This window comes from Dufourea novaeangliae, unplaced genomic scaffold (assembly GCF_001272555.1).
Source record: "Dufourea novaeangliae isolate 0120121106 unplaced genomic scaffold, ASM127255v1 scaffold14, whole genome shotgun sequence".
Lineage (NCBI taxonomy): Eukaryota > Metazoa > Arthropoda > Insecta > Hymenoptera > Halictidae > Dufourea > Dufourea novaeangliae.
Window position 1 is genome coordinate 3880269 of NW_015373890.1, and position 27554 is coordinate 3907822.

A 27554-nucleotide genomic window follows, 5' to 3' on the forward strand; every position below is an offset into this window, starting at 1 on the left:
CATTCTCAATTCCCACTTCCGATTTACTCTTTTACATACAATTATACCTCCTTCCATTACACCAAAAACCATATATCCGTTCCACAGTAGGTATCCTCCAACCCACTAAAAAAAATAATAAAAATCACCTGTCACACTTAAACCCTCCATACTTTAATCCTCCTTCGCTCGTATCAAAACCTGCCAAACCGAATTCTAGCTCCCACCGAAAACGAATCAAAAGCATCAAAACAATTTCGACCCGCTTGCTCATTTCCCGTAACGAAGTCGCGGAACGTCCGGGCAGAAAAGGCGACCAACGAAAAATTGGCTTAATTATGGGTCGCAATTAAAGGATGATAATGGCTGGAGGAGGACGCGCGGCCGCACGAAGAGGAGCAAAAAGGGGAACAGGCAGGAGCGTAAACAAGGAGAATGCAACGTGGGAGGGGCGAGGGGGATAGTTCGACGACAGGGGGGGGGGGGGGGGGGGGGGGAACAGGGGGATGGACGCACGCTCATGCGCGTCTGGAACCCCGCCCTGTCGCCTCGGACGGAAAGCTTGGTCCCGTCGAGGACTTTCCGTCGAGGCTCGACGAGTAGTCACGCTTTAACTCGCGATCCGCGAGGCGGATGCTACCGGGACGCGAGTCGCAGGTGCAGGTGGTATCCGATGTAACTAGAGCAAGGGCTCGCCAGTAGTAGCTCCTGCACACTTTGTGCTGGAGACCTGTGGCGGGGGGCGGCGCGGCGGCACGGACACCGTGATCCGGGGGGGTTTGTGGTTTTGGGTCCTCTCGAAGGGGGGCACACAGGTGGCAGGTGTCAGGTGTTTTTCACGCGGGTGGGGGAGAGAGAGGGAGAGTTCTGTTCCTTCGCGTTCTGTGCTCCTGTAGACAACTTGTTCATCGTGGGAGGATTACACAGGGTTGTGATTACGGTGGACGGTGTTAGGGGATCGAGGGATTCATCGATCCACGGATGATCTTCGGGGTAAACATGAACGTTGTGATCGAGGAGGATATCGCAAGAGGGTGGGAATAGTGGGCAGAGGCAACCAGTTGCGGATGTAGTTGTTCGTGGAAAGAGAGTGTATACTTTTACTCGGCGCTTGAAGGAGAGAATCGGGATCGTTTGTATTAATCTACACGACCAATCACCGGAGAACTTATCTGGAGATCGAAGAGACAAGGGTCTGGGAAGCTGTAGGTGGAGGCGATTGGTTCAGGTCGTGTGATTGGCGATTGGGTTTCCGTAGATTACGGTAACGGTATCGAGGTGGAGAAGGCAGCGTATCCTTTCGCGACGGGAAGGAAGAAGCTTGGATCGATTTTTGACGCGTGACAGGAGCGGCGTTATCCTTCGTACCCGTTCTGGACGCGCCTCCTGTTGATTATAAGCGCTAATGGCAACGGTTGTCGGATCGATCATCGACCTCGTTAGTCAGAAGGATCTCACGTCGATGACTACTGGGCCAATTTGTCGAATAAATCGCTGAGAAACGGTGTAATGGTGGGAAACGTGTTGTTTGCCAGGGATTCGTTAATGTTCAGTTAATACGCTGTGTTCTCGAGGAAGTTATCGAAATCGTTCGATTTCCTGTGTTTTATAGCGACGAATGTGTCTAACAGGCCTAACAGAAGGTCCGTTTGATTCTCGGTGTGTCGTCGATATCGCGGTGGGGTTCAGTGATAGTTATCAAGCGGCGATACTGACGGTGTGCTTAGCGCGAAGATAACATCCTTGAAACTTTTTCGCGCGGATCAGAGAGTTCGAGCCGACGAGCACAACGGCGGAGGATGTTTTACGCCCGGCAGCGTGACTACAGCTAAAAGGTCGTGATCGATCGGCTTACTTCGATGGCCTAAAAGAACTTTAAACGTGCAAGGTCATTATGCATAGCGATAAAACGGAGACGGTCTAAAGTGCAACGAGTTCGAGCCAAACGAGTTCCCGGGCGAATCGCGCGTTCCGGTTTCTTCCGCGGGACTGAACTTCGTCAGGCCTAGCCCGACCTATTTGCCCGAGAAGAGAACGACAGTAACGTCTCGACGGAAAGACAGAGAACCCTCTTCAGGACAGTCTAGATGACGCGATAGCGGGGGATCCGCTGATCCGCGCGATGCCGTGTCAAGGACACCCGAGGAAACGGGAACGTACTGGCACTAACGAAATGTGGCACGCCGTACGCGTTGCCTATCTCGAGTTCTCGCAGGGTTCCCATGTGATCATGGCGACGCGATCGTGTCTGACGGAGCAACGATAACGGATGATCGTGTCTTTCGAGCTCATTCTAAAAGTTCACAGCAACGTCGGACTAATATTATCAACGAAAATCATAGATCAGCGGGATCATTGAGTATATACCAAAGCTGTGAAAAGGATTCAGTCAATAAACGCCACAGAAAGATCCTTGTAAATCATCCCCATATTATTCTAGCTACCAGTCCAGTCGATGCACGGCATATCAAGATTCAGTATCGCCGTACGAACAACGTGTTCACTAAATGAGACCCTCTAAGCAAAGAGCCAATCGAACGGTTCAGATAGCTACCCCTGTCCCGTGCAACACGGACCAAGGCGCTCGACCTAGCTGTCGATCCAGCCTCTGACCCCGAAACGGGCACACACAGACAAAAGCGGCCCCCGCCAGCACTCGATGTGTCCTAGCGGTGATAAGGATCCTCGAGCACCCTCGATCGTTCGCCCCGAAACGCCGAAGAAGCTCCGCTTGGCACCCACTATCTGAGGAGCGGGTTTTTGGGTGATGCGCGGGAGCAGCTCCGAGCTCCTGCTGGAGGCGAGCTGCGTCCAGTGTCAGAGCGATCATCACAGCCAGCACAGCCGGCATCATCAGCCAGAGCATCAGCTGACCGAGAAGCACGACTTAAAGGAGCGAGAGCTACGTCGTCGCAAGCTGTTGGAGCTCGGGTTCGGCGCTTCGCGGCGCCGACCGCCACGGCGTACCTGCCGTCAGCGGTTCAACTTTTACGCGACCTCGGCGTTAGCCTTCGTCGCGACTTCTGGCGGGGCGGCTCTTCTGTTCCTGGTGCCCCTATACGTGGATCCAGCGATCAGCACCTTGGCCGCCGATTTTTCGCCGGAGCCGGTCATCTGCACCACATCCAGACGGGAGGAGCTTTATGGTCTGTTCAATTGCACGTGGAGCTCGTGCCGGGAGGGGTGCACCAGCGACGTTTACAGGTGTACGCATATTTACGTCACGTACACACCATGGAGCAACGACAGCATGAAGAACGACACTGGCGGTAGAGGGAACTCGAGCACTACCGGCGTCGCGCACACATCGACGACTACCGGTAAGGATTGCTACTTCGAGTTTGGGCTTCTGTTTGATCGGTGCGTGGTGAATTGTCGGTATTGTACAGGGTGTTCCGTTTATCGTGGCGTGATCAAGACGTTCTATAGGTGAAAACAAAATTAAGGGATGGAGTGAAGTTTGTTTGTGGATGATTTTATCCATTGAGAAAATTGCGTTTGATGATTCGTCTGGTAGGTTGAGGAGCACAAATTTCGCACCCCTAAGATTTTTGGTTCTTCGAAAACTAATCGAAGGGATCACTTTGAACGCTTAATTACGGAACACCTAGTATCACTTTTTTTATAAAAGTTCATATGAACTAAATAAAAAAAAGAAATGCGAGATTACTTTTTGGCTAATCCAGTACAGTAAATTCTCGATGAGTGTTCGAAGGCTTCTCGACACTGACAAGCAGAGGTACCCAGGTGTAACTAGTTGTTTAATTAAATTCAGCACAATGGTAGAGCTTGGTATTCCGAAGCCAATGATATTTGTTTCAGCCGCATATGTCTATTAGTTTATGAAATATTTCATGTTCAGTGCCGAGGAGTCCTCGAATACTCATCGACGATTCACTGTACATACACGTACATTTCTCGTCGGCAGTTCTAGTGCTAAATGAACCCAATCAAGTGACATTCATAGCAAAAAAAAAAAGAAAAACAACCCCACAATGAAAGCTGATTGGTAACTCCCGTTTGTACAGTGTCGACGCCAGGCGACGTCGAAGCGGTGCTCCTGGTGAACATCAAAGGTTGCGGTTACCCGCCGATCGTCGACTGCGACAACTTCACCCGCGAATTGGGCTACGAGGGCGCCAGGTTCCCCTGCCATTACAGCCGCTTGAACGGCAGCATAGTGATGGCGAACTATAACCGCGAGGCTCAGGTCACCACCATCATACACTTCTTCGCGGCCCCGTTCGTAGTGACACTCGCGACCAGCGTAGCTCTGTGTGTGATGCACTGTGACTGTAGGTGCAGTCCACCGCCACGACATACGTCGCGTGGGATCAGGAGGGGCCGGGGCAACGATGTCAGGTAACGAACTTAACGTCTTCAGACGTTTTTTAATGTCCACATAGCAGCGGTGTCTGGGTCCGTTTGGTCACCCATGATCCCTACGTTTTGAACACACGAGGACTGTTTCCACAGTTCTGAGAAATGCCATCTGGCTGAATAATGCAGAGGTCACGACTAATGATTTTGAGTACACACAAGACCTGACTGGATTCCCACCTACTTAAGGCCACACAGATGTGATTTTAAGTATTAATTTTACAACTATGGAAGAAGTTTTAAGTTCTCAAAGAAACATTTTCGTAAAAATTAGTTTCAATTTTATTCGCCTGATCAGACATCCAGAAAACTATCAATTGTTGTCGACGTTGAAAAAACATCTACGTGGTGGAGGATTTCAGGATGTAAAGGACTTAATGAAGAGACTCCCGAAAAGTTTCTTCAGATGGCCTAAAAAACAAAGTCTCGGGCTGAGACAAGTGCGCACAGTTAAACGGAAATTATATTGAAAAATTACCATGTAATCATGAACGAAAATTAATAAGGTAAACAATTTATAGCATATTTCCCAGAATTTTGGAAACACCTCTTGTACTTTTGTCCGCAATTGTTCAAGAAGATCTGCTTTTTTATATGATTCAATACGAACAACTCCTAGCTTAAATTCGATTTCTACGTTGACGTGTTATATGGAGCTGTTAAAAATTTGGGTCAATTGGATCCAGGTACCGCCCTACGAGGGTTAATCAACCCTTTCTCTACCAATCACCATTGTAGTGTGTCTATGTTTCTTGACTCTGCGACTTCGAAAACTTTTGGGCGCAAACCGGGAAGCACTGTCCAACTCGAATTTCTGTGTCCTAGAAGGTTAGGGGATGGCGGACAGGCCGGCGACGGGCTGTCGTTCAGATATTCGTGAACGCGTTTTTTAATCATCAGCCCCGCCTTCATGGAACTCGTTTCTCGAGGCGAGTTTACGCTGATCGAAGGACTTATCTGTCTGTTTTCTTTCCGTGCGACTGGGGACACGGTCGTTGATATTGGCTTAGTTGCGGAGTCTACAGTCTTGTCTTGGGGTCAGGGGTTCTCAACGCACGGTTGTTATTGGGTGGGGGTGTATAGAGGCTAATGGTTGTGCAATCTGGATATACACACTCTGTCAAAAGTATGGGACCAGAGTACATGATTGATGGAGCAGTAACTTATTATTCTGATATGGAATCAGTACATATACAAATCATTTCCAATAAATTTTAACACCTTACTTTTATCAAATCTTTGCAGAATAATACTTTTCTCTCTCTTTAATTATCAGACTTGGTTCCATACTTTTGGTTGGTGGTGTACGTTGACGGAATGAAACAGTGATTCTTGGCAGTTATACAGTTCTGCTTATAAGTATTAGGGTAGTTATTGAATGTACAGTAAATGTTACAAGGTATTACAAAACTGTTGAAAGTCTGGAAGAGATATTGCTTAGAGGATACTGCAACTTAATGAACAATGCTTGTGTTACTATGAAGTGATAAGAGTGGCCTAGAACGTATAATTTTTGCGAAATGTCACATTTTCTTCTATCGACCAGATGACCTAATACTTATGAACTGTGTATAACATTGATTCAAGTAACGGTGCATGCACTAAGATAGAGTGTAACACAAATTTGTGAATTGGAACATAAATGATAGAACAATAATGATAGAAACTAAAAGTGAAGAACGATAGAAAAATAAATTATAATTATTGAAGCATAAGGAAGATTTATTGACTATATTTTTCTGTGATTTGACTAGGTTTCAATTCTTAATTGAACTATTATTAATCAATAAAAACATTTCTTCATTAATGAGAAGGTGGAAATTGTTCAGTAGTGTTGCTCCAAATTTGATTTCGATAATCCTATATAAATCATGCCACCTTTCTTATCTTCATTTCATCACAGAAAGTAAGGACCTCGAATCCTTCCAAAAGGAAACCTTCAAGTCCTATCCATTGCAAAAGGTTGTAACATCAACGTTCAAACCTCTGCAGAATCAAACACCTTTAAAATTTGTCCACGTGATTTAAAAACACTTTTAAACAATTCTTTCACAAAAACGATTGCTTTGTGACGCGTTTAACATTGAAACGTAAAATATAGGCACCCACAATACCGTAATGTTATCTGTCCTCCATGCCTGACGGACATTAAATCCCTAGCGGTCACCGAAACGTGCCGCGAATGCATTTGATTAAATCTTCCAATCGACAAATGTGCGCTGCCTGTGCCCCGTCAAACTGTTTCGCTCGACTAAACGAACGTGAAAGAGGACAAAGTATCTTTTGAAAGGTATTGATCGGATCCTCGTTGGTGATAGAGTACTTCACAATCATCTAGAAGTTCGTCGAGCTGCAATGTTCAGTACGCTGAAAATTCTCGTGATCGATCATGAGGCGAGGTACTGGCGATAGGTGTTCCGATAGTGACCGTTTCGCTAAGAAAAATATCTACAAGTAATATTCTTCGATAGCAACTTGAAAAGATTGCTATTGATCTTCGTTACAAGCTTCTCATCATTAAACCGGGGATGTTTGATTAATTTCTCATATTTTAACGAAAGAGGAAGAAAAAAAATATTTGGTAATTTAGGTGAATTTATGCTGCAGGTGCTAGGAATTAGATTCCTTGAATTTATTGTACAGATCCATCACATATTTACTATTGGGTTAATACCCTATATTTCACTCCTGCTACTATCATCATTTATAGCGCCTTAGACTTGGAAAACGCAATGAAATGAAGCTCCTAATGAAGTTTAATACTATTTATGTCTTATTGTTAACGCAGTAAGGTCTCTAGTACAGAATTCAAAATTCTGTCCGATTTTAATTTGTACGGATTGGTATTTGAAGTTTACTTATTGTATTGACCATCAAAACTTCAAATCTCTCGCTACTCGTTCTCTGTCCATTTTTATTGTTGGTCTCCTTGTACGAGCCCAGCTTCATGTTTAACAACAAATCTACATACGAGTCCATACAACGTCCACGGAAAGGGAAATACATTCAGGCTCCCGCATTTAATCTCGAGCCTACTCCATTACAGACCACAGCGTCACAGAGGCCACTTTTAATATCTTTCACCTTTTCCGAGTGCCGTCGAGGCTGCAACGCACCTTTACCATGCCCGAAATAATTCGGTAAAAATAACGAATACACCGAGAGCATGCTGCGCGTAAAAAAAGGAATTAACGTTTATAGTATGCATAAAGTTAGAGATTGACAGAGGGAGCATGAAAGCCAGCTACTCTAAAAGTTTCAGGCTAGATTGGTGCCACACATGCCGAACATAAGCAATGTGGCCCGTGTGTTGCTGTTCATGAGTTTAGAGTGTTCTTAACCCTACAGAGCACACATTGGGCCTTAGAGGACTATCCTATTATGTTTTATGTTATAAAATATACATCTCTTTAACTACATCTTCAGTGAAAATGATTGAAATTAGCAGTAATAAAACTATTGAAAATCAAGTAACCGTTTTATCGTGTAATTAAAGAGATTGAATTTTTCTGAAAGGAATTAAGTTGCAGGCCTTAACTATAACGGACTACCAATAAGTATAATTTCATTTCTATCATTGTTAATAACTTATGCCACTAAAACCATTAAATAATCATAGTAACAGATAGTAACATCGTACTGTTTCCTTTTACTCGAATACATTAACTCTATTAAAACAAGACCCTCTTATCTAATTATCTACATTTCACAATTTCTTTCCCAATAATTCAATGGTTTTATTATATTCGAATAAAACCTGCAATATCATTAATTAAACAAAAATATGTACACATAATGTCTAGTCGCCTAAAGAACGAAGGATATTCGAAACGCTCCAACGGCAACTTACACGATCATGTGCTCGTAAAATAGCCTCCGGTCACACGATACGAGTTACATCGTGCCAACATCGGGGGATGAAAGGGTCGCGAATCCAGCCGAAACTCGGGATACTTATGCCCGTTTTAAACGTCGCGATCGTTTGTCGAGCACGTCCTCCGGGCTCATCGAGGCGGTTGGATTTTTATTTTTCCGCCGTGGCTCGTTTGTTATCTTTATAGCGGCGGCCTGGCGCTGCGTCGCATCGTGTCGGTATTAGAGGGATCGGGTTGGGGACGCTCGAGGGGAAAATGCTCGAGGAATGGCACTTGAGCCATCATACGGGGTGTAAAATTAAGACCCTGAGACTTACGTCGGCTCCGAAGTCGACGCGTAGAATAATATTAGGTTGTTGCATAATAAATGTCGCTTTTCAATGGTCTTCGTTCCAGCCATCTTAAAATCGTTAAACATGGGATCAAAAAGCTTCTAACTCGTTGAGAAGACTGTGTTCGAATGAATCTTATTTTGAATTAAAATATTAAGTTCCAAATAAGACATAATTGTGACAAGGCTACGGTGTAAAAATTCCATTTATTATGCAATACATTTGAACAAATGAGAAATTTGGGTTATTTTTCATTAGTTATCATGAAGAATTGCAGATAATATGTCTGGGACTCATGTATGCCTTCAGCTTAAATTGTCAGATCAACAGATGGATTCACATTTGAAATTTTGTATTATTCCACTCATACTTTAAATCAAAATATTCGTGTAATTCATAATAAATGGTATTCTATGTAATCTACATTTCTTGCAAGAATATATTCTCTGACAAATATCTGAAGTTTGTCACTTTAAAGTTTTTTTACTTGTGGAGGGACAATCTGTCTTGTCCTCTTGCAGGGAACAGTTTTCATTCTCATAGTTAAGGTTGACCAAGAATAAGAAATATCGTGGCTGCCCAAAGTTTCCGGCGAAACTGTACCTTCACAGCATCCTTGTCGTAACTTTTGTCAGGCCCGTATTTGTTACAAATAGGAGAACAGATTATTTTTATACAGAAAAATGTTTAATATCACCAAATCCGTAGAAGCAATGTATCCTCAATATGGGTATATGAAGAGTTTATTCGTATTCTATATTTTTAAAAAGATATGTTGAAATTACAGTTTGGCCAAAAATTTTTGGCAGCCATTCTATGCACAGGGTGAGTTAATAGGAACTACTATCTATAATAAAAGAATTCGTTTAAATATTGCATTTAAAGGGATTCATCGATTGGATGCAATTTAATTTTTCATATCGTATATTTTCTGAGATATCTAGATAACCTTGAGGTTTATCAAGGTCAATGAACTTTTTCCGTCTCACCTTATTATAAGACGTTGAATTCGTCTTTTTATCGGCTACGACGCACCACTAACAAAAAAATTTATTCACTTTGGAAAAACTTAAGGTTACTTTGATATATTAGAAAATATATAATATAAAAAAATCAAATTGTATCCAGCTGATGAGTCCTTTCAAATGCAACATAATTCATTTAATGCGTTTTTTCATACAACCAATAAGTAACGAGCTATTTTAGATAATACTTCTTATTGACTCACCCTTCATTTATTAGTAGTTGTGTTCGAGATCGTGTGTCGCAAAGAAATCAAGTAGACATCGAAGTCTCTTGTAAAATGAATCTAAAATATTGGTTAAATTTTGCACAGGATACATATTTTTATATATACAGCTAAAGTTACTTTATTTGTTACAATTTTGTAAGTGTCGAGGTAGCTTAACAGACAGAATTTTGAACATAAAAATTTCAGATCAATCACACATAAGAACATTCTTAATGCTTTCATCAAGATCTAGAATTCTAAAGAATTAATTTGAAGAATTAGAAATTCTATTGTTCTGTATTTTCTGTAAGAAAACAAAAATTTAATTGCAACATACTTCCTTTAATTTAAAAACTAACTCAATCTACTCGTAAGTCACTTTTACAAATACACGATTACATAGAGCACGTTCAAGCAATTTAAACTTTAATGGATTCATGAAAAATGACCGAATCTGGGCGTTTGAGCTACATGAACGTTAAATTTGAAGTTCTACTTTCTGAACCTCTCTTCTCACGCCATACAAATTTCACGACATCGAAGTTGTGTCTTGTGTCCCACATTCTCGAGAGGTATTAAGTGTTTCATAAAGTATTCCATACCGTTCGAATTATTCAAAACTCCTCAAACATACGATTACCTTTCAAAGCACGACGTCCAACAATTTCGTCTCTCTCTTCTCTCGATTTCAAGAGGTTCGAAATGGATTTCCCGTGTTTTTCGGTTTCCTGACCGAATTACAAAGTCCTAGCCGACCGAAAATCTCCGCCAGAAGAGGAACTTTTATTACTTTCGAACGGGGCTTTGTTTGGTTCGTGTACAACGATGTTTGACCGGTCAAGTAATCAAGGTCTTGCCGGGGTTTCTCGAACAAATGATCGCGAACGCGGTCGCGGAACATTTACGGACACGCTCGACATGCGAACGAGATGGGAGGTTGGGCAGCGGAAAAGAGGCGTAAAACACCCTTGAACTTTTAATTGGAATGCCGCTTTGAAGGATCCGCGCAACGTTTCGCGGATACGCCGGGGGAGAAAAAGGAACCGGAAGCCTAGAAATTCATTTTACGATAGAACTCTGTGTTCGACTTTGTCATCCGTGATAAACGGAGTGAACACTACTAACTATAAAGGGCGTCCAATTTCAGTCCGTTCCCTCGAATATTTTCGAAACGATTTATGATAACAGAAAATGTTTCGAACGAAAGTTACATGGTTTCAAAAGGGACATAATTTGATGTGAATAGTCTTTTTTAGGTAGACATAGAGGACATACGAAGGTCAAGTTTATTTTTTTAGTGGAATTATGTGTCTTAATACAATGATCGATGCAGCTTGTTATTCCTTGTAAAAAAAATATTACGTATTTATATTGAAAAACCATTAGTTTAATAGATATATTAATTTCAATATTACCACTTTGCCATTTCCAAATTGAAATATCTCCTAAATTAATGGTACGTAATATTTTATGTGATATAAAATACGTAATATTTTCACGTAAATAAAAATACGTAATATTTGTTTTATAAGGAATAATGAGCTGCATGTATATATGTATATACTACTATATTGCTTTTTAAAATTTAGAATGTAACACTTGTATGCCTATTAAAAACGTGTATAGAGTCTATTTAATCGTATTTTGTCTAATAAAATTCGTTTAATGCTCAATATAATGTCAAATGATTGTTCAAAACGATCATTTCATGTGCAACAACCTAGCACAATGTATGCAGTGCATATAAAAAAAACAAATGGTGTATTTATCTAGTATTTCTTAGAAGGGAGTAGATCTATGAACTATTTCTAAAGTACGTGCAATGAAAATTTTGACAAGGGTCAAAGGAGACCCAGTATCAGCTTGCGACGTGATTGTTTAGGGTCTACCGTTTGAGTGGTAGTAGTGGAAAGTTATTGAATACGTGGAAAAAAACAGGGACAGGCCAACTGTTAAATTCAAAAGTTATTCTCCAGTCTTTAGAAGTTATATGGCATAAGCAATAGCTCTATCAAATGACAGTTAGTCTGTCTAAACTAGCTATAACGTAAACAGTTTAGTGTTTGTGTACTGTAATAAATTTTTCAGATTGCTTGGAACTTGGCGAAGGTCTGCTCTTGGTTAGCATGGGATCCAAATACACGTGTTTGAATAACTTAAACGCCAAATAATTACACCAATTTAATATTGATAGTTCAGGTTTCAGAATCTGTCCAAGATTGACAGTTTCAAACTGAATTATCGTACGATCGAGGGATCCTAGTTGAATCACACGCAGTCGACAGATCTGTGTCAGATTAATTCAAGGTTAAAAAATTGGATCAACTCAAGGATACGGACTTAAAACCGACGTTATATGTTCAGGGGGCCAAGCCTGAGGATTCTGGAGCTTAGAAGTCCAAACTAGGAGATTCAGTTCTGGGTACCAAAGTCTTTTAATCGGCAGTTGAGTAATATGGGTCTTTTAGGTCAGAAGTCTTTTATCTAGTGTCTTTAGAAAAAGGACTTTTATACCCACACTTGCATTGCTTCTGGATCCGAAGTTCAGAGATACTGGTTTCAACAATAGATCTGGGTAGCTTTGTTTTTACATCCGTCAATCTTGAGTCAGTTGAATTCGTGTCTATTAACTCCTAGTTAATCTTATTTGGATTTGTTGGTTTCTGATTGATTCTATTCGAATCCACTAACACCAAATTCATCCTATTAAAATGTATTCACCTTCAGCTATTTCTTCTCGTTTATTCATGCAACGGTAACTTCCTTTGGTTCTCTTGACTTCCATTCTAGCTTCTCATTTTGGCCCCATTCAGCTCAATCAAATCTGGCTTGCACCCACTTAGATTCTTTGACTTTGAATTAGCATAGTTGCAATTTGTATTTGTATTAAATAGAAGCAGACCTTTTCTGATTTCCATTAACTTATAAAGACTGAAAGAAGTCTATTCTTCGTTATTCAAAAAAGAAGTAAAAATATTTCTCATTTGTAAAAGGTACACTACTTCGATGTAATATCGCTACTAATACAGTCATGGAGGTTCGTTACAGTGAAATCTAGAGTGAGGAAAACACGATTATCAGTTGTTTTAAACAAACTCCTCTATTTCTGGCAGCACCAAGTTCCTGTTGCTTGTAATTCGAAAACGTTCGCGATAAAGATGTAATAACTCTGTAGTACAAAAGGAGCACTGGTACACGGACGGATGAAAAGTTGTTGCGAGTTTAACTTTATAACTGGATCCCACCTTGGTCCGCTTTCCTCTGCTCACTCTGTTTTTCATTAACATTGTCTCGAGTATAAACAGCTTGTTTTCGAACTACTCCGCCGTGAGGAGAACGGTACAAGATCCTGTACAATCGTTTATAAGTTCCTTTCACTCAAGGTTAAGACATTTAATCATTTAACCGACCATCTTGAAATAATTTATTTGGTATTATTAATGTTATCAACTTTGTTCTTTAAATAGTAATATGCTGTCTTTTGTATATAATTGACGGAAATGAAAGTACATTGATGACTTTGAATCGAATAATTCTAATAGAAGACGTCTAATTCAAACACTACTCTTTCTAGTGGTTTAAATGAAACTGAAATAAAGTATAGAATTCTTTTCTCTTATTACGGATTTTTTTAGGTTCTAAACAGATAGAAACGTCCTTGAGCTTTATTAAATTTGTCGCTATAGTGAATTTCTGACACCTTAATTTACTAGAAATGCATAAAATCCGCACTCTATTTACAACTTAACCTAATAGATATAACGTTGAAAAGTCTACTTAACCCCCAGTTAGTCTTGTATATCTCTCAGGTATACAAAGGAAAAATTGCTTCTATTTATAAAAAAGAATTCTTTCCAAAGCCTGATTTCGACGAAAGACAAAAGGTTTTTTTATTTACATAAATACACCGTTGAAAAACTTGATTGGTATTCAGTTGTCTAGCAAGTGTTTAATAGCATATTCGATTAAATTAAAGCTGAAAACTACGTTCTGGAAAGTTGAATTTTATTCGAAACGTATCTCTGCGTACATACCACGACCATACTTCACGCGAAAAGATCCAGCACTAACGGAGGGTTAAATAAAGATAGAGTTACCATTATGAGCTTTGCATCGCTCCGCGTAAACGTAATTTCGAATAGTCGAAACCGCAGGACCAGTATTCGCGAAAAAGTGGTCCCAGGAACGAGCCCATTGAAAATGGGTGCTTAGCGTAATCTCCGAAGGAAAGCCCTCCGACGAAAATACGAAGTTCGATTCTGGGTGCTTTAAGAAACGTGCGCGCTGGATCCTCCCCTCCTCGATCGTTCTATTTCCTATCTCTCCTCTCTATATTACACGTTACAATACGAGCTACTCGATATTTCCTATATACCAGGCTCGGCTTATGCCCAGCCCGCGGAATTACGGTTTCGATCAAACTGAATCAGTCTCACTGCTTCGAGGTCGTCGCGCATTTGCACATGCACCTTGCACAGAGGAAAGCATGGTTCCACAGTGGAGCGTTCCATCCGTGTGTCGTTGAACAACGCAACTGCAGACGGTACTCATTATTGCCCTAGGCGAAAAGCAGTATTTGATCGAACAAATGAAACGTCTGATGTAGAGAGTGTATAATAGAAACATTAACGATCATGGCAGTATGGGATGAATCGTGAATAAAAGGAACTGGGGTCATTTTTAAAAAAAACTTGTCGCAAAATTGTTTATAATATTGAAAGTTAATGTTAAATTATTGTTTTATGTTAATATGTTCTATTCGTCAATAAGAGAGAAAGTTCAGAATATATTCTATATTTATAATGCACGAATGTTAATACACACGTAATAATATTGTCCATTTGAATATGTGTGCAAATAATTCCTACAATGATCACGTTAGCCACGTTTAATCAAATGCTTTCTGCCAGGGGGTAGCAGAAACCGCAATGGGATCGGTCACCTGGCTCGCCATTACTCACGATTCTAGTTTAATTACTTTTGACGAGCGGTAACCCACAGATTTGATCGATTAAGACCATCTTACAGGGATTGTTGAATGGATAGTCGTTACTGACTAATGACAGAGCAGCTGAAATCTGACTCATACTACTTTTCTTCAGAATTAGGGTGTCTTCATTTTGGTTTGAATAAATTTACCTGAATTAGTTGAAACGAACAATCGATAAATATATTGAGTATACCAACAACTAGTCCACCATGGTTTCAATGTACTGACAGTGTAATATAGTTGTATGTATATTCAAAATAGTTTTCTTGTATTCTACGTACCCACAATAGCGGACAATGATGGAAACAGATAATACAGTAAATCTTCCATAAGTGTTCGAAGGCTCCTCGATACTGAACATTAAATATTTCATACATTAATGGCCGTATGCTTCAGAATTTCAAAATCTATCGCTGTGATAAACCTTATTAAAAAGTCAGCGTTACACCTCTCCCTGTCATTGCCGAGGAGCCTTCAAACACTCATCGAGGATTTATTTGTAAGTACTGTTAATATATCAAAGGGTTTTGAATTATTTCGAAACAAATACGGAATTTTACAAGCAATAGTGAAATACGTATTGGTACATCTAATACAGTAAATACTGTTTGTATTTCTATTGTAACTAGGTGTTTTTAAAAGTAGTGGTCTTTTTTCCGTCGAAAGTTTTGATTAATATTCGACGATTACTGCAACATTTGTTACTCGAAATAATCCCTCCCAATTTTTATAACATAAAAGTAGAATGCACATCTATAAAACGAAGAAAGATACCAGAATACCAATTTAAATGCGACGAGCATTGCCAGGGTTCGTTACCTATACTCACACTAATTGGAACTGAAACCTTAACGATAGAGAACAGGGAATACGATTCCGCAATCGTTTCATTGGCTGATGTTTTGCTTCCATTTCGATCTTTTTCACGTGTTCATTAGTTTCTCTTTACCAGGCTGTTGGCTAGGTTAAAGCCAAGTTCAGCTACTTGCCAACTACTTCCATAACACGGTGGGAATAACAATGCGGTTATAAAGAGGTCGACAAGGCATGACTATAGGAAAGTACTACATCATATCCATCTATATGTAACTTCTTGCATAAGGAAATGTCAGATTTTTTTCACAGATTAGTCAGTACCACGCCAAGTACTAACGTTTGATGTCAGCTGTGAATGAAATCTAACGTGTAACAATATTATGCAGCCACAGCATTTCTATCATGAGACTGGAAATTAATGTACAATATGTACAAAATACGTTATTTGGAATAATCTGGGTATCAGTACCTGACATCTTTTCGTTGAACAATTTAAAAATATTATGCAGTCACAACATTTCTGTTATGTCAGTAGAAATTAATGCACAATATGTAGTTATTTAGAATGACGCGATAGGTGTCAGTGACTCACATTTTCTTTTTAATAATTCAAAAACTTCATGAATAGTATCTCGAGGATGAAATAGATGCTTTCAAGAGGATCGAAGCGGTGATCCGTAACTTCGTGTCTCACATTATTTCCAACACGGTTGCCCTCCTTCATTACGAGCCGATCGACAATGAACCCGCTGCGGTTGCAATACCGCGGAAATATTTTCCCTCAGAGCAGACAACAGCGGCAAGGACAATGAGACGGTGTCACGGTTAACTCAATGGAGACTCGTTAAGCCACACAATTCATCTTTTCCAATTACACAGCGTCTGGTCAGAAGTTTCGATGCCTTTCAGGCCGAAAAGGCTCGATTTTAAACGATTAACCGGCTTTCATGGGAAAGTTTATTAATTAGAAGCCAAAAAGTTATGAAACTAAACATTCGATTTACTTACGTTCTTCCTAAACAATCCACGAGTTTCGATATACTTTCGAGTTAATTGGAAACATAAAGGTGATAAATATTCATAGAGGAAAAACAATTTTTTGGAAATTCTTCAACAAATTTTTCACATTTTGAGCTGAATTTCAAACATTAATTTGGTAAAGGTGTTGTCGTACTGTCCGAGCGGATTCTCTTTTGAATCCGCCTGGGGTTGTAAATCTTAGGCTCGACCGTCGTGATATGCGTACAGTTGCGACTGTTGCCCGTCAAATTAATATTAAGTAACTGTTTCAATTTTCTCCTAAGGGAGAATGACTCAACGCGAATTCAACTGTAAACGAGTCTTGTCGAACGGGAGAATAAAGAGAAAAATTGGATTTACTGTTAAATTTTGTTTATCTTAATAGGGTTTACTGATGAAACCTGAATTTTAGAAAGGTTGTTTAATTTGCCCCAGAAGTTTCATTAACAAACATTTGTTTGGCTGACCCTGTCAGTTGAAAATGTAAAAGGATACGCGTGGACGCGTATTATTAATTAATCAACGTTATTAGTCGACGCGAGGCGAGCACTTCAGGTAAAAAATGAAGTGTTCGTTTGTGAGCTCAAGAGAGATGAGAATACAGTTCGGCTTACACGTGTGCCGATGCATACAAGGTCGCAAGAAGCTAGCGCTTTCATTCGATAAATGAAACTTTAATCTCCGTGGAAATAGGGTCAAACTTCAAGTGCCGACGTAAAGTGGATTCATCTCTGCTTTGGTTAAACAGTTCGACGCTTTTTAGTAATTACAAGGTGCGACATATTGGCCGTCTTTAATTATTCCTTACACACTTTTCATCTTTGGACGAATTACATAAAAATAGTAATTCATTCCTTCGAAATACATACCATATAAGCGTTTATCCAAATTTCTTTTTAATGGAACATTAATTTTTGCCTATCCCACGTAACGTTTGGTAATAACCATTTAAATTAATTATAGCAATTCAGTGATAAATTGCTTCGAATAGTTATGAATTAATGACTGTTCGAAAAAACTAAGGTCAAACATTAAGTAATTGTAATTTTCAGGATTACTATTTTCTTCATAGCCTTTATCGCCAACGAAGAAATATTAAAACTAGAGTTGTTATGTTGTACGTGCCATAAAAATTCAGGACAATGTGTCTATTTAATGTTATAAACAAAAAGTGAACCACTATGTATTGAAAAAATTATTTGAACATAAAAAGTATTATTATATTTGTGTACCTATTATTCTACACGATTCTTCAGAAAAAGTGAATCACTATGTATTGAAAAAATTATTTGAACATAAAAAGTATTATTATATTTGTGTACCTATTATTCTACACGATTCTTCAGAAAATATAGATTCAACCTATAACTGACGTTGATTCAACACGAAAGGAAGGTTGAAAATGTAGATTAAACATCTTTTGCAAGATATTTCCTATTCAAGTTACTCAATTTCTAAAATCCTCAAGGTACATGTACTAACGTGACAGCCTATAACTACCTCCTTCTACTTGTAAATGCTAATGACAGGGCAAGTTAAACTCGTTTCTTATTGATTTCACTAGTTTCTATCATGTTTCTAACGTTCATAAAAGTCACTGCATACTTGGCTGCTAGGAGACAACTGGTAAATCTGAAAATTACGATTACTTAATGTCTAACCTGAATTTTTTTGGGAGGTTGAAACATTGTTCAATCGAAATAAGTCATTGTTGATTTACAGACTGTTAGCGGGCCGTTCAATTTAATTCGCTGATAATTCTCTCCCAGACGGGACCGAATCTTTCAGGAAAAATTAGGCGTCAGAAGGCTCCCATCATTCTTCATTATAGAGCCCGAACAGCTTGTAACAATGTGCGCGCGCGTGCCGACGGAGTGTGTTTGGATGTCGTCCAACAGATTAGCGAAAACTTCGTCATTAGCATAATACACGAAGATATCGGACAAACAGGTTACGGGGGACAGTGTATCAGCGCTGGGACGGTTAATCTTCCCCTAATATATCGATCCTACGCGGCTACGACGACGCGAGGACTAATTATCATCGCGCCATTAGTTCGTCGTTGCCTCGGAACTTCCGTTTCGTCGTTGTCGGACAGCGACTGCGTTCTTTCGATTAATCAAAATCGCGCTAGTGAACTGTTCCTCTTCCGTTTCACCACTTGGAACTGCCGACGAGGCGATTTTTCATCTGATAAATGTCAATCCTTTCAAATTGATACCGGCGTGAGGGAGTCATAAAGGCGCGTTAACGTTTTCAAACGGCAGTAAACGTGATTACAAACGACTATACAAAGTGATTACTGGTGAACTGTCGATTTTCTGCGGCCAGACTTGTGATGGGAGTAAGTTCAATACATTCACCTAACTGTCCCACCTAAATTACTTGTAAAATTACTTGTACTATTACTTGTAAGAGGGGCATATAACGTAGTAATTAGTTTTTCGCTATTTAAAAAAAACAGAAAGGTAGTCATTTTTTCGTCCTCTATTGTATATAAAATTGAATGTTACATATTCTTTGCCAGATCTGATTCCCCTTTACAGAGCCAGAACAATTCATTTCAAAACGTTTATTAACCGTAACATTGTAATACGTTCTTCATCTGCAAATATTATTTCCTAAGAATTTAAGGAACAATTAAAGAAACGTATCGTCTTAATTTGACATTTTTTTTAATGAATGTTTTATATCTTCTGTAACAAAGCGCCGTGAAACGAATGCAATACGAGAAATTCTGAAAAGGAGGGGATAGCCGGGAAGCTCGTTCTATCGCAATCTCTCGGAGGGCATTGTTTTTCTTCGAATATAGGCCAGATGGTGTTCGCCGCCGGCCGGGAGGCGGTCTTAATAAAATCCTGAAAAATATGTTTTTTTCATCGGCGCAGTCCAAGAAAATCGGATAATAACCACGCCCCTAAAAAGAAATTCAATTTACCTTCGTTCGTGCCTCTCCCCCCTTGCCTCCCAGTGATCGATGATGCAAAATCGTTGTATGCCGTGCCGCGCGACATGAATAAATCAATGCGGAATAATTAGCGGGGCTGATAGATCGATTTCATTTATATGCAAAGTAAAAATGAATTTCTTCGCTACTTTACTGTGGCATAGCGTTCGAATCAATTTCGCGGTTGGATTTATTAATTATTTACTCGTGCGTGCGGAAATCTTAACGCGCATTGTATGAAAAATAAGGTTAATTATGATTGTTAGGAATTCGTTTACATATAGAGGGGGAACATTCTACACTCATTATATTATTGTTTGTGGTTTAACATTATTTAAGTTAGAATAACGTTTATTTATTAGTAATGTTATGATGGTGGATAATGTCGAAGAGAATCAGCTACGAGTGGATCTAATTTGAATTCGTTGATCAATTGAAACTTTTTGTTGCGATTATATCTACAACTTCCAAGTCATTAAATAACTGTCAGTTGAAATTCAAATTAGGTAAATTAAAGTTTTGAAAATTTGAGGTCAATAATTAATTAGAAAGTTGAGTTACAGGGATGCTCAACAGTTTTTCATTAATTAAATTTGTTATTTTCCTGCCTACAGTAATTTTCTCTCATGTTCTTACTGTCAGGAACACAGTGCGATTTCCGTTAATTGAGCACATGCAAACACCAATCTGGCAGCTTATTATATTCAAATCAATATCGACGACAGTCATCTCATGGCTAATGAGACATGACAGGAAGCTTATACTGTCTCCTCGATACTCCATTTCATAACACTGATTGACTACTTGGAGCCTTAATAAACTTAATTTGGCTGGCCTCAGACTAACACAAGATCAGTAGCAATTAAATGTTAATAATTGTAAAGAATGAATTTAATTTTTTCCAAAATGTGAAGACAATATTTTCCATAAAAGGAAGAGTAGTTTAATATCGACTTCTACTGAAGAAGAATTAACGTAAATTTGATAAACTTATGATAAAACGATATAAAAGTTAATTAACTTCAACACCAGTCGTTTGTTGGACAAGAAAATGCACTCTCAGTAATATAAGAATTTAATTTCACAGTTGCATTATTACATAGCTTTTATTTGTTACTTTTGTCAATAAAATGTTCCGATAATTGTTTTCTTTACGATCAATATTCTAAGCAGCCTTTTATACGGTTGATTTTCTATCACAGGTACTTACATGTATTGTCATAACTGAAGTATAATGAAATCAGTTCAATACGAATCCTTCACCATGATAAACGTGAATACAATGTAATTTAATTTTTTAAATAACATTAACACATCCATCGCCAGGACGATCGCCGATGATCGATGCTGATTTTTACGTTAATGCCTTGTCAGTCACACGTGATCAATCTAATGTTCTAACGATTCTATTGGCACGAACGAAAAGTCAGCTAAAATATGGTCTGCCGATGAATATGTCAAACACAAAAATCATATTTTCAATAAACAAGGAGGTGAAAACTCACTGAAACGTGAAACAAAACCAGAAGTGATTTAGCTTGTCCTAGCAATCAACACTCTAAGACACTTTCAATTTTTCATGGTAGAAATTCGGTGATCCATGATTTCTTCAGGGACCGATAGTACTTGCATAATCTACTTCCGTTCGCTATCCCAGGAAAACTGAATTTTCCAGCGAGTGTCGAGTGCACCATACTCGCGGTTTCAAATATTCACAGCGCTTTGTTCCCACCCGCTCGATTCTTTGCGGATATGTGATCGCGAGGGCTCGTTCTATCAATAACAAAGGGACGCTCTTGGATTTCGCATTCTATGCCATAAATTTACACCGACACTCGTTATTCACAGTCACATACAAGTGAGACAGAAAAATCGAAAAGAAACTTTCTTTGCTTCTCCTTACGCATTCTTTCCGGACTCCTGGAATCAGCCTTTGTTGAAAATTATTAAAAGACTTCTATATCGGCCTATTAGATCAATAATATATTAATAAATTGTAACGGGCACATCTTGCAGTTGTCCAAGAACCCAGGTTTAGGCTCTTGGGTACCTGTAGTCGATGCAGTAAATCCTCGATGAGTGGTCGAAGGCTCCTCGAAACTGAACATTAAATAGTTCGTAAACTAATGGCTTTATGCAGCTGAAACAAATATCATTGGCTTCAGAATTTCAAGTTCTATCATTGTTCTAAATTTCATTTAAAAGTCAGCGTTACACCTGGGGACCTCTGCTTGTCAGTGTCGCCTTACCTTAAACTCAAGTAGGCACTCCCACTTTTTTCGCATACAACTCTTAAAGTACAAGAGATAGAAACAAATGTTTCAAACAAAAGTTTAATGGTACAATAAGCGCTATAAACTTGCGTTAACAAAATTTTTGAAAAATGTTTTTTAAAATTTCTTCTTAAGAAAATAGCCTTTCTCATAATTTTGTTGACGGAAGTTTATAACGTTTATTGTAAAATTAAAATTTTGTTTGAAACATTTTATTCTATCTCTTGTACTTTAAGGGTTACACGCGAATAAGTGGGAGTGCCTATTTGACTTTGAGGTTAGTTTTCACACCCTTAAAGGGCGATTGGGCACGAATGAAACGAACCGTTATTCTGGTCTTAAATCAGCTGTAAACCCACAAAGTTTCATTTCAATCCGCGAGTCAGCTTCTTAGCGTTGCTTTACACGGAAGATCAAGACATAACAAAGTTGCTTAGGGATGTTGGAGGCCTTTACGAAAGAATCACCCTATATGTTGGATTTAACAGATCGAGCTTCTCTCCTCTTTTGAATCTCGCGCAGGCGGCCGGGTGTAAAAACGTTCCTAATGCAGTTCGCGGACTGGGCTGAGTAAGTTATGTGCCGGAACGGTGAATCGAGTTGCGGAACCGTTCGAGAGAACAGATGGCAAAACGCGACGCATCGATCGTCTCGCTTGTCGTCTTACCGCCCCGCTCGCAAACAGCCCGATCGACAGGAGGAAAAGTATCGCTGAACAGTTACGTGAGAGGGTGAATCAGTTATATTGAATCGTACAGGGCTTTTCATAATACGTGGAACACAATTCGAGAATGAAGACCCAGCGTATGAGTCAAGTAGCATCGTAACAATTTAGCCCAGTGGTTTTCAACTTGGGCTACGTGCTGGGTATTTTAGGGATAAGCGGCAACAATTGAAATAACAGCAGCTACAGTAAAGACTCCATGAGAGTTTGAAACTCGGGTTCGCTTCAAAACTTTCACAGTGCACTGCTGATCATTTTCAACAACTCACAAATTTATTGTTCGCCCGAAGCCCGACCATCGGGAACAAAAGCGAGGGGAAAATAAATTATGCGCTTGACAGGTTCCACGGCCTCCCCACCTCAGTAGTGGAGATGAAGTAGAAACTCTCACGAGGAACTTCCTATCCAACTCTCATCGAGTCTTTACTGCATGTAAATTACAACCCTTTTTCTAATATTAGGGGGTACATTCTAGGGAAATTGGCTACCGAGTGATACGCAAGTTAGAAAAGGTTGGGAACCTCTAATCTAGCCCATAGTCTCTCTACCTTCTAGGCTCATCGCCTTCTTTTTAAAGTTTTTTTTTGTTCAACGCCCAATTCGGGTGAACTATCTGTATTATCAAAATTTCTAAGTGTAGGAGGGCGTGTAATGTTTGAATCATGAAAGATTAGGTGAATTGAAAATAAAGAAAATACAATAAGTAGAACGCTCCTCAGATCACCTTAGCACCCATCGCTGGACGGTACCGTCCACTTTGGCAACCTATAATCTAGTCGACGACAAGGTATGTGGGTCACCTACAGCTGAAACGTAAACATTACCGACTACTGGGGATAGTTTTGTAATAATACGTAGGCGTCCAATACGTTAAGATTAATTAAAAAAAAACCATTCACTTTTGACCTTGTTCGTAAAATATATGTTCAAGATGTTATAATATCAACGGGCTTCACTTATGACAAGTTATCAATAGACTCTGATGACTGATTTTCTAACTATTTTTTTTTATTTCTATAAAATTCAGTATAGTAAAAAGTTTTTGCAAATGTATTCAGATTTTCTTATTATTACGAATCTCCTAACCCTTTCCACAGAATAAATAAATTTTTCGTTACGTCCATTTTCGAGAAATTAATTCAACAACCCTGTATATTAGATATAATAACATATTGATCTTCGTTTGAACTTTAGAATATAAGTTTATATGTTTAATCGAAACGTTCACTGGACATCTGAAATGCGTAAAAGAAGTTGATAGTGAAAAAAATTCGTCGAAGGTGAAAAATTCACTGCCTTAGGCATGATATTTCTTTGGCTGGCGAGACCAACCGAGTAACCATTCTCCCGACGACTTTCTGATAGCCGAGTTAGAGCGGATGCTCTCGACCTCAGCGGGTTTTTTTTCTCTCCGCTTCGTGCCAAAGTACCCGAAGAACAAAAACGAAGTGCACGCGGTCGTGGGGTATTTAAGGTTACTGAAGTGGTGGAGCTGCGATGGGCGAGGGCAGAGCACATTTCCAACACGATGTACAGACCGCTCAAACGGATCGTTCCACTTCAGCGGAACGTTATTTAAGTGGAGGATTCCACTTACACGTGCGATTCGAACCGATTTTATGTAAATGTCACTTAACTCCGTGCGATTTTTCCTTCTTTTGCTTCGGTTCATATGGACTATAGTTTTGCACAGTTTGTGTCATACTAATTACTGAGTAATTAAGTGGTTAGATCACCTTGATCGATTCAAAAACAAAATTTTACTTTTCTTTCCAATAACTCGACACTTAATTATTTTCAAACTAATAAATGTATAAATTTACCGAAAGTCTTAATTTCAATGGGAAATTAACGTAATCCGTTGTTGTAAGTCTAACCGTTTATTGTAGTCGATGTCCTATTATACTGTAAATCCTCGATGAGTGTTCGAAGGCTCCTCCGCACTGAACATTAAATATTTCATAAACTAGTAGTCATCGACATCCTACACCATCGTTGACTAGTGAAGGGGCAAACAAATATTTTTAGTTCAAAATATACCGTGTCATAATTAAAGAAAATAATAGGTTACTAAACCAAATATTAAAAAAAAATCGTAATGAAAAATTTAACGGTGAACTCATTTTAAAAAAGTGTTTTCGTTACTTGAAAATAAGGCCCTAAAGGAGTGGTATTTTTATAAGTTCAAGTGATCTAACCCCTTAATGTGAACACATTTATTTATTTAGGTGTTATAAAAAATGATCATTATTTTTCCATCAATGTGATACTGTGGCACAGTATGAAATGAATTTTATTTTAAGAGGATTTTGACGAGTCGAGTAGCTTTTCTTGTCCCCTTTCGGCAGATTGTCGCCCGCGAATCCCACGACTGCAGGCGTCAGCTTCGTTTTTATTCCACGGGTACTTTGGCACGGAGCGCAAAGAGGCACGAGAGAGCCTGCAGAAGTCTTACTAATTCGATTACGAGAATGGTTATTGTTCGTTGTGCGGCTGAAATTACCCACATGTTGTTACTGATACTTCTTTTTTTTACGTCGCCAATGGTACAGTTTCAGAGACTGAATTCAGTTTACTGAGAGCCAAGGGATAATGATACTTAAAGTAACAGTATTAACCTGGCGGGCGTTTCGAACATTTTGTAAATTAAGGATTTAATGAAGATATCAACGTAATTCACGAATAATTTCATATGAATTTAGTTTATTCTATATTTTCGAGGTATGTTACTAAATAAAATATCCTGTGTGACATTCGACAATCTTATTCTGAATAAAAAAATATATATACTACAAGTCTGTTCAGTTTCGGTAACGAATTTTATGTATCGTAAATAAAATGTGAAACAGTAATTCAGCTATATTTTTTTCTCTGATTTTATATCAAATTTATAGGAACTCTAAAATTTTCGACTTTCTGTTTGTTCGTATAACTTCAGTTATTTCTTTACACGAATAAAAGCTTGGATGCATGTGCAAATTCCCATGTTTATAGACTAATTTATAAAAAGTTAGTTACATGCTACAAGAATTCTTATATTATGTATATTGTTTGTTTCATACATATAGTAATAAGTAGATTGTTGATTGTATGCTCTATTGGAAGGCATAGGACGCAATGAAGTAAAGAGTATAATATTATTTAACAAAACAGCTCATTTACTTTCAATTTACTAGAACCATCGATAAAGGGATTCAATCTTCGCTTATCTCTTATTTTTCAGTATTATTCCATGAAAATTTGAATTTACGGATATTTACGCAAATACAGGTTTTTGTACACTGGTTTACAAAAACAGGAACCGAAATAAAAACCATGTATTCTATTAACGGTTTCTACCAGATATAGCATGAAAACAATGTTTTTAAATCGACCGATCATCCCTACAAGACGAAGACTGGTTTTATCGAAAAGACTGCAATTTTACCAAGCTAAGGAACAAAACCGTTATCTCCTAAAAATATGCATAAAAGTCAGGGTTTCTTCCATATACTTGCAGCGAAATTATCAAATTTCGTAATTTATATGATTTTTTACCCGCCTAAGGACGCCCTTTAACGGGATAACGAAATGATTCTCATTAAAACACGATTCACAGAAACCCACGCCAGTAGAGCATCTCTCTTTTCGTTTCGCTCGGCGGAACAGGAACACCAACCTTTGTCCGGCCGTCCGGATAAGCGGTCGCGATTGTTCATTCAATGACTTTAGACGTTCACCAACACGCGCACTTCGTTTTTATACGGCCGGCTACTTTGGCACCGAGCACAAGAGAGTAGGGGGAGGGGAAGAAAGCGGCGGGCACATAGAGCATAGGTTCTCTGGTTCTCTCGTTAATGTCGACTATCAAAAGGTCGTTAGAGAAATTGTCTCTTTACTCCCTTTCGTTAACAGAAAGCGCTCGTGAATTATAATGGGGGGCTTGGCCGGCCCACCACGCCAGAAATCCCCGGCACAAAGGGAACAATGGAATGACTTTCTTTTTTTTTTTTAAGCTCGCAGAGATTCCTGATATGATATCGCGATATTTAATCTCGCGATACTGCAAGAAGCCCAGGGGTATTCAGCCGATTAAATGGTCATTTTCGTGTGTCGTTCTTGTCGTTGAACGGCGGCTCGGTTTCGGGATTTCTGAACAATCGTGGGCAACAATTGTGATAGAATTGGTTTTGATATCTTTCGTGATTAGTTTGTTGTGGTGGCGGCAAATAACGGGAAAAATATAGGGAAAGTATAGGTAAAATATAGGGCAAATATAGAGAAAACATGGAGTAAGTAATGATCCCAGAAGAAATGTTTAAGATGTTTGGATGTCGATAAACACCATTAGCTTTTTATGGTGGTTTCAATACATTATCCCATTTATTTTCATTTCAATCTTAAACAAGTAGTAATGTTTCTCTTCAATTTCAGTTTTCGTAAATTATTTTATACAGATGTGAGTCTCTAATAAACATCCGTAGTGTAATGAGACAAAACTATGGACAATAGAAACGAATTTCGTGAGAACGTGTTTTCACAAAGTAGACAAAATGACCACCTCGTGTACATCGTACAATACTAATTTTCCTCGGCTTACCCAGAAATCGACCAAGTGTGCATCCACTTCAGAATACTCAGAGGAGTGAAATCAAAGAAATATGATTAAGAACATCCTTGGAGCCCGTTCGCGGAAAATGCAGACACATTCGAAGGGGCACCTTTCGTCAGATTTACTTTCTCGATCGGAGAAATTACCAACGCGTTCTTCGATCATTTTTAGTCTCGATAAACAGAAAAATTACTGCGCTGGAAGAACTTTCTGAATTTTTTTTCACGAACAAGAAGAAGCACGTATGAAGCGACGGAATATGAATCACGGAGCAGGGTAAGCTTAGGAAATGAGAAATATGGACGCAACTCGTTTCACAACCTCTTAGTCAGATTAGATGGAATCTTCTGGAATTCTGTTCCCTCGTTCGTGTTCAGTGAAATTAAAATGGAAGAG

At 39.1% G+C, this 27554-nt stretch overlaps 1 protein-coding gene across 1 annotated transcript in view; it reads left to right on the forward strand.

Moving 5' to 3' along the window:
• Positions 1 to 2746: 2746 nt before the first annotated feature.
• Positions 2747 to 27554, forward strand: part of LOC107186979 — a 73561-nt gene continuing 48753 nt past the window's right edge. Inside the window, exons 1-2 of the mRNA XM_015574962.1 lie at positions 2747 to 3299; positions 4008 to 4341. Coding sequence (XP_015430448.1) covers positions 2747 to 3299; positions 4008 to 4341 — 887 coding nt within the window. The remainder of the gene's footprint in view (positions 3300 to 4007; positions 4342 to 27554) is intronic.